Source organism: Furipterus horrens, unplaced genomic scaffold (genome assembly GCF_987537825.1).
Source record: "Furipterus horrens unplaced genomic scaffold, mFurHor1.1.pri manual_scaffold_5, whole genome shotgun sequence".
Lineage (NCBI taxonomy): Eukaryota > Metazoa > Chordata > Mammalia > Chiroptera > Furipteridae > Furipterus > Furipterus horrens.
The window spans coordinates 90,826,111-90,839,035 of record NW_028327175.1 but is presented as its reverse complement, the minus strand read 5'-3'; the positions used below and the strand labels follow the sequence as shown (position 1 = coordinate 90,839,035).

At 38.7% G+C, this 12,925-nt stretch overlaps 1 protein-coding gene across 1 annotated transcript in view; it reads right to left on the bottom strand.

Annotated features, from left to right (window-relative positions):
- The window catches only part of MEGF10 (multiple EGF like domains 10), a 129,580-nt gene that overhangs the window by 42,299 nt on the left and 74,356 nt on the right, over positions 1 to 12,925 (bottom strand). Inside the window, exon 8 of the mRNA XM_090279072.1 lies at positions 6,600 to 6,812. Coding sequence (XP_090135198.1) covers positions 6,600 to 6,812 — 213 coding nt within the window. The remainder of the gene's footprint in view (positions 1 to 6,599; positions 6,813 to 12,925) is intronic.

Genomic DNA, 12,925 nt, shown 5'->3' with positions numbered 1-12,925 from the left:
AGAGAAGGAAAACTCTGACTCCAAAAAACCTCCGCTGCCTTGCGGCATACCTCTTCAGGGGAAAGGCTAAGGGAGTAAACCCCGACAGAAAATCCGGAGCCGGAGTCCCTAAGGCGGTTTGACGTTGTAGTCAACACCGGCAACTCCTGCGGCGCACCTGAACCCAAGCTGTATCGACTCCGTCTTTCCCTTGGACCCTTCAGCTGCGAAGAGAGGGGGGGGTCTGCTGCATGGGCAACAGCAGACCCTCCATATTACCCTGCCCAGGCTCTGTAGCTTCAGCGTCATCACAAGATGTCGATTCAACACGGGAGGAGACAGATACCATGTCACTCCTGAGTCGGACTGCACAGCCATTCTCGGCGGTGCAGATGGACTCTTGGGAAGCTACACCATCGTCTCTCGAGACGGACGGCTGCCGACGACGACGATTTTTATAATCTTTTAACATCTTCCTTCCCCTCTAGACTTAGAGCTCCATGAGGACAAGAGTTAAGTGTGTTTTGTTACCTGTCCCTGGTGCACAGTAGGCCCACAGTATATACTGACTGAGTGAATAAGTGAAAATGTCACAGGACCAGACTCCAGGGATATTATATTCCCAAACTAATCTGCTTCTCACTAACCTCTGAATCATCAGCAATGTTAAATTATAACCTGTATATCTGAATACAAAGGCAAGATGTCCCCTAAAATTAGTTTTTAAAATGTCAAAGTCATGGCTTAATGGAAATCACCATTAATTGAAGGAAACACTCAGTTATGTGACACTTATGATGATATTTTAAGCGAAGGCACAAACTAGCAGCTAGCATTTACTGAACGCAATGTGTGCTAACATGCTCAGCAATCCATGTGCATTATTTCATTTAATCCTTACAACCAGTCTAAGTATTAGATATGATTCCATTTTATAAATGAGGGAACAGACTTCTGGCCAATGTGGAGGTGTAGGTAGACAACCATGAGAAGGATTACATCTACCTCAAAACAAAAAACAACCAGAACTGCCAGAAAATCAAACTGTATGGAAGTCCAACAAACAAAGATTTAAAGAAGTAATACTCATCCAGATGGGTAGGAGAGGTGGAGCCAGGGAGCCAGGTGGAGAGGATGCAGTGTGGCAGTGGCTGCAGCTGGCCAGCAGAATGAGTGGTCATGCATCATAAAAACCAGGAGGGACACCTAGGGAGTGAACCCAGCCCCAGGCCAGAATGTGCATAGCTCACAGTGCCAGTGCCAGGAAAATAAAGTCTTGTTGCTTCTAGCTGTGAAAACCAGTGGAGGCTGGGGGAGTGAAAGAAACTGCCTGTCTCTAAGGAGAGTCTGTTTAGAGGGTCCACATGGTCCTAGAATATCCACAAACCCACCTACCCTGGGAACCATCACCAGACAACAGCTAGAGGGGTACCAGTCACATAAAGGAAGCGGGTGAAGTAACTGGAAAAGGGGCAAGTGCAGGGCAAGCTGTATTGTCCCCCTTCCCACACATACAGCACCACAACATGGTGAAAAGGGTTGCCCCACAGTGACAAATACCTAAGGCTTCATCCCTTACAATATAACAGGTGTATAGCACTACCTAAGACACAGAGGCAAAAACAGGATACAGAGAAGTATAGCCCAAAAGGGGGAACAGATCAAGGTTCCAATGGGAGACCTAAGTGACTAGGAGATAATCAACCTAACAGATGCAGAGTTCAAAACACTGGTGATAAAGATGCTCACAGACTTGACAGACATGATTGCGTATGGCAAAGGCATAAGGGAAGAAGTGAAGACTACATTAAGTGAAATGAAGAAAAATCCACATGAAAACAATAGTGAAGGGAAGGAAGCTGGGGTTCAAATCAATATACTCGAACATAAGGAAGAAATAAACAGTCAACCAGTACAGAATTAAGAAACAAGAATTCAAAAAAACAAAAAAAAAAGCTTTGGAACCTCTGGGACAACTTTAAATATACCAACATCTGAATCATAGGGATGCCAGAAGGAGAAGAGGAAGAGCAAGAAATTGAAAACTTATGTGAGAAAATAATGAAGGAGAACTTCCCTAGGTTGGTGAAGGAAATAGACAGACAAGTCTAGGAAGCACAGAGAGTCCCAAACAAGTTGGACTCAAAGAGGACCACGCCAAGACACATCATAATTAAAATGTTAAAGGTTAAAGGAAAAGGGAGAATCCTAAAAGCAGCAAGAGAAAAAAGAAGAGTTACCTATAAAGGAGTCTCTATAAGATTATCAGATGATTTCTCAAAAGAAACTTGGCAGGCAAGAAGGAAGTGGCAAGAAATATTCAAGGTGATGAAATGCAAGGACCTACGACCAAGATTACTCTATTCAGCAAAACTATCATTCAGAATGGAAGTGCAGATAAAGTGTTTCCCAGGTAAAGCTAAAGAAGTTCATTATCATCAAGCCTTTATTATATAAAATATTAAATGACTTATTTAAGAAAAAGAAGATCAAAACTATGAATAATAAAATGACAACAAACTCACGACTATCAACAAATGAATCTAAAAAATAAAAACAAACAAAGCAAACAACTAGAACAGGAACAGAACCATAGATATGGAGATCATTTGGAGGGTTATCGGTGCGAAGTGGGAAGGGGAAGAATGGGGGGAAAAGTGCAGGGATCAAGATGCATAACTGGTAGGTACAAAATAGATAGGGGGATGTTAAGAATAGTGAAGTAAATGGCGAAGCCAAAGAAATTATATGCACGACCCATGGACATGAACTAAGGGTAGGGGTGGGGCGAATTGCTGGAAGGAAGGGAAGTACCAGGCAGAGGGAGACAAAGAGAAGAAAAGAAAATTAAAACAACTATAATAGCACAATCAATAAAATATATTTAAAAAAAAATAAGTGAGGGAACAGAGTCCTAGAAAGAGTAAATAATTCACTCAAAGTCTCACACAGGTAATGAAAGATAAAACTCAAACCCAAATTATTTTTTATTTTTATACCAAAGAGAAAGGAAGTTTAATGGCAGCCTGCTAAGAGATCTAGATATGAAAAAGAGATTGCTATTATTTAGGATATAACATAGATAAAAGGTTAGCAGGACCAATATAAGCCTGTACTGTGCCAAAAGCAGGAACAAATTTAAATTTACTTTAGTAAGGCCCTTCATTTGAGAAAAGGATTTGTTTTAAGTAATAGATTGATTGAAGTAGTTTACCTTATCTAAGCATACTATAAATAAGGACACTGTTTAGTATAAAATATTACTTTGTATTAAAAATAAGGATAATTTTTATGGTATAGCCATGAATGTTAAACACAATACACAATTTGGAGACAGGGAATTGAATTAAGCTAGAGGCAGACAGAGAAATTGATATTCAATGCCCCCCAGTGAGTATTCGTGCAGCACACTGATCCTCAGATTGATTGACACCAAAATTAGTATTCTGCAATTTGTAATTAGGTATAGGAAGCCAGAGCACTTTGGAGGCATTTGATGTGTTCTCCGCAGGCAGCTTAATTGGTAATGAGATTTACGTGTTGATGTTAGAGCAGCAGATAGAGGCTGAAGGGTAATAAATATATAAATATACTCCTACCTCATTCCTTTCTATAGAACAGGTGGCTTTGTGTATGTGAAAATAGGATTATACACATGTAGCAATATCGATCATTTTACACATATATAATGAGATATCTATCCATCTTCTAGTAAAATTTTCAGTTTGAGTTAAATTATTATAAGTCCAATAGAATTTTAGCTAAATAGAATGAGTTATTGAAATTCCTTTTATCCATTTCCTTAGATGTTATTAATGTTCAAATGTAATGACAAGCAGCATTTGCAAATAGGCACATCCTGATTGCCCACAGCTATTAAATGTCCTTATTAATAACAGCTAATATAAATATCTCATGTGGAATCTTACTAAATCTCAAATTTTATTCTCAAATAAAATCATTTGTTATCATTTGATTTTTATCATATGGGATTGTTATCAAGAGATCAAAATCATTTCTACCATAAAAGTTTTCATTTGAAAAGTCCAGGTTGCAGTGATTGTCTTTAGGCTCTAAAATAGTGCTATAATTTTAAATACTAATATCATCTATAAATATATTTAAAGTCATGTGAACCCTGTAATAGACGCCAAAGTAAAAATGGCTACAACTCTTCCCATCAAGAGGTAGAGTATATTGCATCTGGCCTTGGTTGTGTGACCTGTTTAGTCTAAAGGAACATTGGCAAACATGCCATAACCACCATTTGCAAAGTGTTTGCACATTGGAGTTTGCTCTGTCTCTTGATGCTTTTGGAAGCCAATCACCATACAAAGAATCCCAGGCTAAACTGCTAGATGTTGGGGACATAGAGCTCAGTACCCCTTATCAGTGGCCAAAGATTAGACATGTGATTGAGGAATTCCAGACCCAAGCAGTCTCTTGCTGATCTCCCAACTGCACATAAGGAGACCAGCAAGAGAACCACCAAACTGAGCCCAGCACAAATAGTCATCCAAAAAATTATCAGCTAATAAGTAGTTGTTTCACATCACTAAATTTGGGATAGGACTTTATTTTTAATGCAGCAAACACTCACTGATACAAACCTCTACCCAAATGTGTGGCTGCAATATACATCAACATATATGTCCATATAACTCAAAATTTACGTAAAGATAAGGTAAACGAATAGTTTGCATTGAGTTATCTCATTAATTATAATGAAAAGTCTTGGGACAAATATGCATCATAAATTATGGAATAGCAAGCTCCACTTCCTCGATTAAATGATAAAATGAACAAGCTAGACTTTCAATTAACACAAAGATTCTATGCCTTCTAGTTCAAAGAAACAGTATGTTTCCAGGAATCTCAAAATACAAAAATCAGATGGATGGCTCCAACTATAAATTCAACAGGATAGAGTCATGTAATCAACATTCAAATGGTTTTAATATAAATTTAAAAGTAATCTTTAAAAGTAGCTTTACTTATTAGGGAAGCACTTTATAGGCTATTTATTTTTTACTCTTCTGATTATCATACATTATTAGACAGGTTTTAGTGTTTCTTTGATGTATGTGATTATCAAATAATTTCATGTACAGCCAGCCCTCCTTGTCCATGGGTTTTGCATTTGGGATTCAACCAAATGAGGATCAAAAATAGTCCAGGGGAAAAACCCAGAAAGTTGCAAAAAGCAAAACTTGAATCTGCCATACGTTCAGCACTACACTGAATCCACCTGAAAAAGTGACGTGTAAACATACCCTGCTGTAGCTTATATATGAATATAGATTATATGCAAATACAACCCTGTTTTATATAAGGAACATGAGCATCTGCTGATTTAGTATGAGGGTGGGGGGAGGGGCTGGAACCAATCCTCCAAAGATACCAAGGGATAACTATATATCCTTGTTAAAGCATATGTGCTATGGTACACATGATCTATGTCAAAATTATCATGGTATTGATGTCAATCAAATAACTGTCCATGTGCACCTGCCACTACTAACATGGTAGCCAACAACAAAACCAACATTTTATGTGTTCCTCCAATTCTTCTCATAGAAGAGCTCCTTGGTATGGTATAGTGATCTATTTGATTTCAGGCTATGCTTCTTTGGTATGTCTCATTAAAATGTATGCCAGCATGTGGGTTGTATGTGTGCATGTGTGCATGCACACACACACACACACACAGAGCAAAGTCCTTTTTTTTTGTTCCTAACAATGATTTAAAGAAGAGACCAAACACAGGCTTCTGTTTACTTTTAACTTTTGTGCATGTGAGAATTGATGTGGTCATGAGTTATTTTTTAGACTCATGAATGAAGTAACAGTTGTGCTGAATGCAAATAAAGCTAATTTGTTGTAATGTCTGAGCCGCTATATAATGCACAACATTTTTGTCAAACTCAACTTTCCCAGCAGTTTACAAATGAAATCCAGAATTCTAAGTGATATGTATCTGGTCCTTGGGGGAGGGAGAGGAAGTAAGGGGGTGGAAAGGTATTTTCAGAGGCAGACAAAGTACAATAGGGTGGATGGGATCATGGTTTCCTGTTCTTAAATCCTTCTAGAGATTTTTGAGCTACAAGACCCCTGTGAGTTCTATGTCAGGGTAATCAATTCTGAAAACATATTTCACATGTGACAGCCACATGTGAAGCACTTTCAGAAAAACTTCCACCGGTACACTTCCTCTCTACACAGATGTTCTTTCTGTCAAGTACAAGATGCTGCCGTGAGAATCATTTTGTGATGCTTTTACATACTAAACTGGGCTTAACCCATGTCTCTCACTGCATCTTTGCTTCTACGGGAATGTCACAGAATCCCTCTCTTAGGGAAACATTCTGTTAACCTCAGCAAGTTTAATTTTCACTAGCAACCATTAATAGAGAATAAAATTTAATATCCACCGACAAGCATCTAACAATTTTAGCACTTTTGACTTAGACCATCACCATTAAATACAAAGATCTTCCATTAACTTAGTGGCTCCTGCCGAGGACGACTCATAGGCAGTGAAGGTCTTGGGGTGGGAATCTCTCCTCAAATCTTTCCTTTCAAATAGTGAACATGTCCTTCCAGGGGCAACGAACCCTCACCTATGAGTATTGTCCAGGTGGCAGGGACACCTCTTGTCACATTTGATGCCGTAGAGCCCTTCGGGACACAGGCGCGCCTCGCAGTGCTCACCGGAAAAGCCTGCTTCGCACAGGCAGGAGCCACTCACATGATAACACTTCCCTCCATTGACACACTGGCAGGTCTCAGCACAGCGAACTCCGTAGGAACCAACAGGACACTGGTCCTGGCACCTACCAAGCAGAAGGTGGAAGCAGAAGTTAGGTTAGTTAGTACCTTGTGAAAACAGTCAACTCAGACAATTTATGTATAAATTCAAACTACTTTTTGAACTTGATATTTATTTACTGATTACCCCCTTACAGGTGTGAAGAGCATTAAGAGAAACTACTCTGACTACACATGGCAGTAAGAGCAATATGACCTGATCAAAGAAATGGCATAAACAAAATAAAATTATGAGCTTGGGCCATGATGCATGGTTTATATATAGTGCTTGCCAAAGGTATATATCACATTTTAGTAGATATCAGGAAAGGGAGAAAAGAAATTGTCCAAATGTTAGTCCCAATCCAAATCAGGAAATTAAACAATGTGTTTCCCAGTTCCAAAGAAAAAACTTTATAGCAAATTTGAAACTAAATTTTAATTCTGTTGGCTTTCCTTCTTACATTAATTTTTAATCTCAGTCATGAGATTTTGATCAGGGCAGCTCTAAGCTATTGAAATCAGGTGTTCCTTGATTCCAGCCTGGAAGCCAGAGCAGGAGCTGGTAGGTTGCAGGAAGATGTGGAATTCCCTAACGCAAAATTTTTATTAAACATGATCTGTTGGGAAGAAGGGCTGCCAGATGGCAAGGAAAAAATATCAGACCTCAAAAATTCACTTTATTGTCTTTCTAAAAATAACATTAGAACTCGGTCCCAGAGGAAGGACTGCTCTAGGTAAGCTGGATCAGGTGGGAAGCAGAGTTGTTGGAGGGAATCACAATAGAGAAGGGGACATTTTCATTGCTCCATAGAAAGCAGGACTAGCTCTTGGCCAGCCGAGCCTCTTTTCAACCAGGCAAGGTAACTTGATGGAGTTTCCTGCAGCTGAAGAAGTGCTTTTTGCCAAGGGAGAGGGAAACGGGGTCTCATCTAGCCGAACACTTGCCCCAAGTAGGGTAACACTGTGAGTCTCAGCAGCCACTTTCCATGTGGCTCTCAAGTCATGCCAGACCCAGGGTCTAAAATGTAGGTCAGCACTGCACTTTTCAGATCGATATAATGAAAGCAGCAAGTGCAAAACAAATTCAAGCATACTGAAAAGCAACAGCAAAGTGGCCAAAAAGCCAACAGTTTTTCCACATGACTTCGCATAATTTTAATGATAGGGTGTGATTACTAACAATACCAGGGCTGGGCAGGAATTCTATTTAAGTGTAGAGAATACATCTTGAGAATCCTTTGATACTTTTCTGGTTAACTCTGGCTCTCGCATAGAGACAAGGAAAAGAACCTCTTACAAATTGGGTTTCACAGACTCTAGACATGTTTAGATGTGTTTGCTAATAGGTATAGTCTTTAAATCTACTCCTCAACATATTATTAGATAAGTTCTCAAGTAATTAAGCTCTAACATTTAGCATAAAATCAGATATGCACTTTAAAGTTATATAAGTCTACCTATTGTTAGAACAGAGTATTTTTAAAAGGTACTCTATTTTTAGCTTGTAAGAAGCTTTAATAAGTGACATTACTTAATTTATTTCTTAAAGATGAAACTTTAGAGAAATTCTGAGGTACAATAACTGGGCCTCATCATGGCTTTGCTAAATGCTAGCAAGACAACCTATCTGTCCAGATGCCTTGGCAAGTTAGTACCAAAAAGAAAAAGAGAAGGTACAAGGGTTTCTCCCTCTTGCATGGATTGGAAAACAAACTCAAATGCTAAGTGCTGGACTGCATGATTGTCGTCGGCAGCCGTCCGTCTCGAGAGATGATGGTGTAGCTTCTTAAGAGTCTATCTGCACCGTCAAGAATGGCTGTGCAGTCCAACTTGGGAGTGACACGGTATCTGTCTCCTCCCGTGTTGAATCGACATCTTGCGATGACGCTGGAGTGTCCTCTCCAGTGAAGCTGAAGCTACAGAGCCTGGGCAGGGTGATATGGAGGGTCTGCTGTTGCCCATGCAGCAGACCCCCCCCTCTCTTCGCAGCTGAAGGGTCCAAGGGAAAGACGGAGTCAATACAGCTTGGCTTCAGGTGCGCCGCAGGAGTTGCCGGTGTTGACTACAACGTCAAACCGCCTTAGGGACTCCGGCTCCGGATTTTCTGTCGGGGTTTACTCCCTTAGCCTTTCCCCTGAAGAGGTATGCCGCAAGGCAGCGGAGGTTTTTTGGAGTCAGAGTTTTCCTTCTCTGATGTGCCCTGACTGGAAGATCGAACCAGCGACACTTAGCTCGCAGGCCGACACTCAATCCACTGAGCCAAACCAGCCAGGGTGCATGATTGTAACTTAGTAAAAAGCATAGCTTTTTAACTGGGTGAACCGGGTATAGCTTGGAAGCCTAGAAAAGCATCATCTACCAAATGACAGGGAACCAGTGTGCATATTTTATCATATCTTGGCAGAGGCTTCCTTTTCTCTGGGAAAACAATACTCATAATAGCTGGTCCTGGCCCATATTTATCTTTCTAACGTATAATTAAATATCCTACTAGTTTGTGTTATAAATGGCAAAAAGCCATTTGAACTTTACTTACTAAAAAGTAGCCAGGATGTAAAGCTTGCTTCATATTCCTGCTTCTTTTTTGTCAGTGTTGCATTTCTAAGAGGATCTTGGTAATAATAGTTATGTCTTTCCATCTACAAGACCAAAATGGTAGCGTGTCTTTCTCAAAGTAGACATTTTTCATCTTGAAAATTAATGCAATTACAAAGTAGCTTCTACTTTTCTGATTGGCTGAATGGAAAGTCTTTGTCAAGCTGTGTTCTCTCTCTCTCTCTCTCTCTCTCTCTCTCTCTCTCTCTCTCTCTCTCTCTCTCTCTTTTGGCCCCTTTATGGAAAAGAAACATCATTTTCCAGCTAATTTAATGCCCTTACTATTGCTTTTGTGATACCATGTGGAACAAGGAAAGCTATCTTAGGAATCAGGAAAAGAGAAAATACATTTTCTTAGGAGAGATGGCAGAGAGGCAGATAAAGATATTGCAATAAATATTGGTCCCAGTAGAAATATGGATATTTAGAGTGTCTATGTAAGATTTTTAAAAAATTATTTATTTATTTGTTTGTTTGTTTATTTTATTTTTAGAGAGAGGGGAAAGGAGAAAGAGAGGGAGAGAACATCACTGTGTGGTTGCCTCTCAGTCATGCCCCCAACTGGGGACCTGACGTGCAACCTAGTCATGTGCCCTGACTGGGAATCGAACCAGCAACACTTGGTTTGCAGGCCGATGCTCAATTCGCTGAGCCACACCAGCAAGGGTTTCTATGTAAGATTTTGAATAGTGCCCTGGAATTAGGAAAAATAGATAAGCAACAAATAAGAGATAAACTTAGAAACATGACACCAATTTCTAAATCATTGAGGGTTATGGGATTGTTTTAATATAATTTCAATAATTACATTGCATCTCATTGTGAACTTAGGGAAAAGGAAGTGAGTTTGCATGGAAGAAGTGGCAGCTTCCTCTGTCTCCCATGTCTTTTTGAGCATGTTCCTTCCTAGAGTAACTAAAAAAATTAATTGGGCCAAATGATAACAGAGTGTGAAAGAATCCCATCCCTCATTAAAACTGGATCGATGAATCAGAACCCTGCCTTTCAAACTTCTGGAACTGTTGCTCAGGAGAAAATATATAAAGCACTGGGACAAGAACAGATAAATAAATAAATGAAAAGGAATAAGAGTCCAGGAAGAAGCATGGATATAAATAATAATTTGCTTTTAGAAAAAAGATGGCACTTAAAATTGTGCAGAAAAGTTAATAAGTGGCTTTGTATAAGTGAGAGTACTATATGGATTAAATATAAAATAATACCCTTTCTAGCTTTAACGAAAATAAACTTCAGGTGAATAGAAGTTTTAAATACAGATTACTAGAAGTAAATATGTAGTAATATTTTTTAATAATTGGGCAGTGAAGAGCCTGAGTGGCAAAATTTCTAAAAAAATAAAAATAAATTATAATTTTCACTATTTAAAATTTTCAAAAATTATATTGCAACTACCCCATCTATAAATTTAAAGCCTAATGAGACTTGAAAATTATTTGCAATACATTTAATACAGGACTAATATCTTTACATACAAAAGGGCTTTTACAAATTGATAAGAAAAAGATAAATAGGAAAAAAAGCAAAAAACCAAGCACTAGAAAGGAGCCAACTTTTCCCCAGTCCTAGATATGGTAAAGAGTTCCTCCACTGAAGACCAGTGCTGCACCCCCCAGCTCTGTCTGTAATCTCTGGCATTACCTCCTTTCACACACATTCCTCTTCCCTTTGCGGGTAATGTGGACGCAGGCACGGCAGGACAGTCTTGGGTTTCACCTTAACAGAGTCCACAATTGATCAAGGAATCTGTCTGTCCAGCGGACATTTACAGAGCACCACTTGTGTGCATGGACCCCAGCTATGCATCAAAAGGCCTGAGAGATTCCATGACAACCCGTTAGCATTAAAAACACTCTTTTAACCTCTCCAGAAGGATTTCTGGGAGGATCTGGAAACAATCCTTTCTTAACTCTTGCTTGGCTGTGACACTGTCCATTTCCCTTATCACAATATCCTATCAACCTTTCCGCAAACCGCAGAGCCTATTATTTATGAATCCCACGAGCTGCTCTGCCTGCTTACAAGGTGCCTGCTTTGCTTTTTCTGTTTGCCCTCTGGCTAGGAAAGCTGTTTCCACATCTGCTCAGGCTTTGCTGGCACCACATGGGGTGGTACCTGCTCCTCTAGGCAGCAGCCCTCTGGCCTAACCTCAGTCATACAGTCAGTGCTCTGACTTCTCAACATGAGGGAAATAGCAAACTGAGAGTCTAGGCGCTTTCCTCACACCTCCTGTCACAACTGCCCCATAGCCACACATCTGTTTTCCTTTCATAAAGACTAATATGCTCGTCCTCATTGTGTGTGCATGTGTGCATGCGTATGTGTACTTTAGAACCCAGATGGGTACAGCCTCATTGAAAACAGAGATGATGCCATCAATTCATCAGAAAAATAATAGTTATAAGAACAACAATGGAAGAAGCAAGTGGTCTCTTCATTTTCCTTCCCTTTCTCTGGCTCTTCGCCTTCCTTGCCTCAAATTTAAAATTCACCTGGAAATGAGCTGTTATTCCCTTTCCTTGTATTTATCCCAAATAAGATGAGTATAAGCTTGCCTTATATGTTTGTTATATTTGTGTCACCTTGAATTTGACATTTAAATCACTAGAGGGCAAAAACAATTACATTTAACTTTTTAGTGCACTAAAATATTACACAAAACCATTATTTGGGATTCTGCTTGATCCTGTGCCTCTCCGTTCCTGACTTATCTTTCTATAATAAGATGTTAATGACACCTAGAACTCATCTAACACCCTCCTCTGTCCAGAATACAACCATAAACCAGGTTGTAGGTCATGAAACTTTTCTGAATAGCTTAATTACATGTTACAAAAACCATGCAATAAAGGTGTCAATAATTCATAACATCAAAGAATTAAAGGAAAAATGCAATTATTTTAACAGAAGATGAAGAAGTCTTAATTGAAATTAAACATATGCTACTAACAAAAACACAATGCAATATACAGATCTGATATCATGGAAATGTATACTTGAAATCTATATGATTCTATTAACCAATATCATCCCTATAAATTTAATTTAAAAATGTTTTAAAAATCCACTTGATCATGAAGGACAGTTTACTATAAACTAATAACAAATATGAAACTATACTGATGTCATTCTCAATAAAATTAGGAATAAGACAGGAATTCTCACTTTTACCTCTTTTTGTCAACATTGATTTAAAAGTTTTAATCAATGCGAGAATTCAAGAATAAGAAAGTCATTATATATACTGAAAACAAGAAACTAACAGCTTTATTTGAAGATGATGAGATAACTTTAGCATTTGCTAAAAATAACATTTGAGTTAACTAAAAAATTTGGTAGCGTGACTAAATAAAAAAGTAAATACAGGGTGGGGCAAAAGTAGGTTTACAATTGTTGGCATGGAAAACAATACAATCATTAATAAATGATAATACAAGAATAAACTCTGTGTTTCATGTACTCACAAATGTAAACATACTTTGTCCCACCCTATATTCAAAAGTAGGTTTTCCTTTATCCAAAA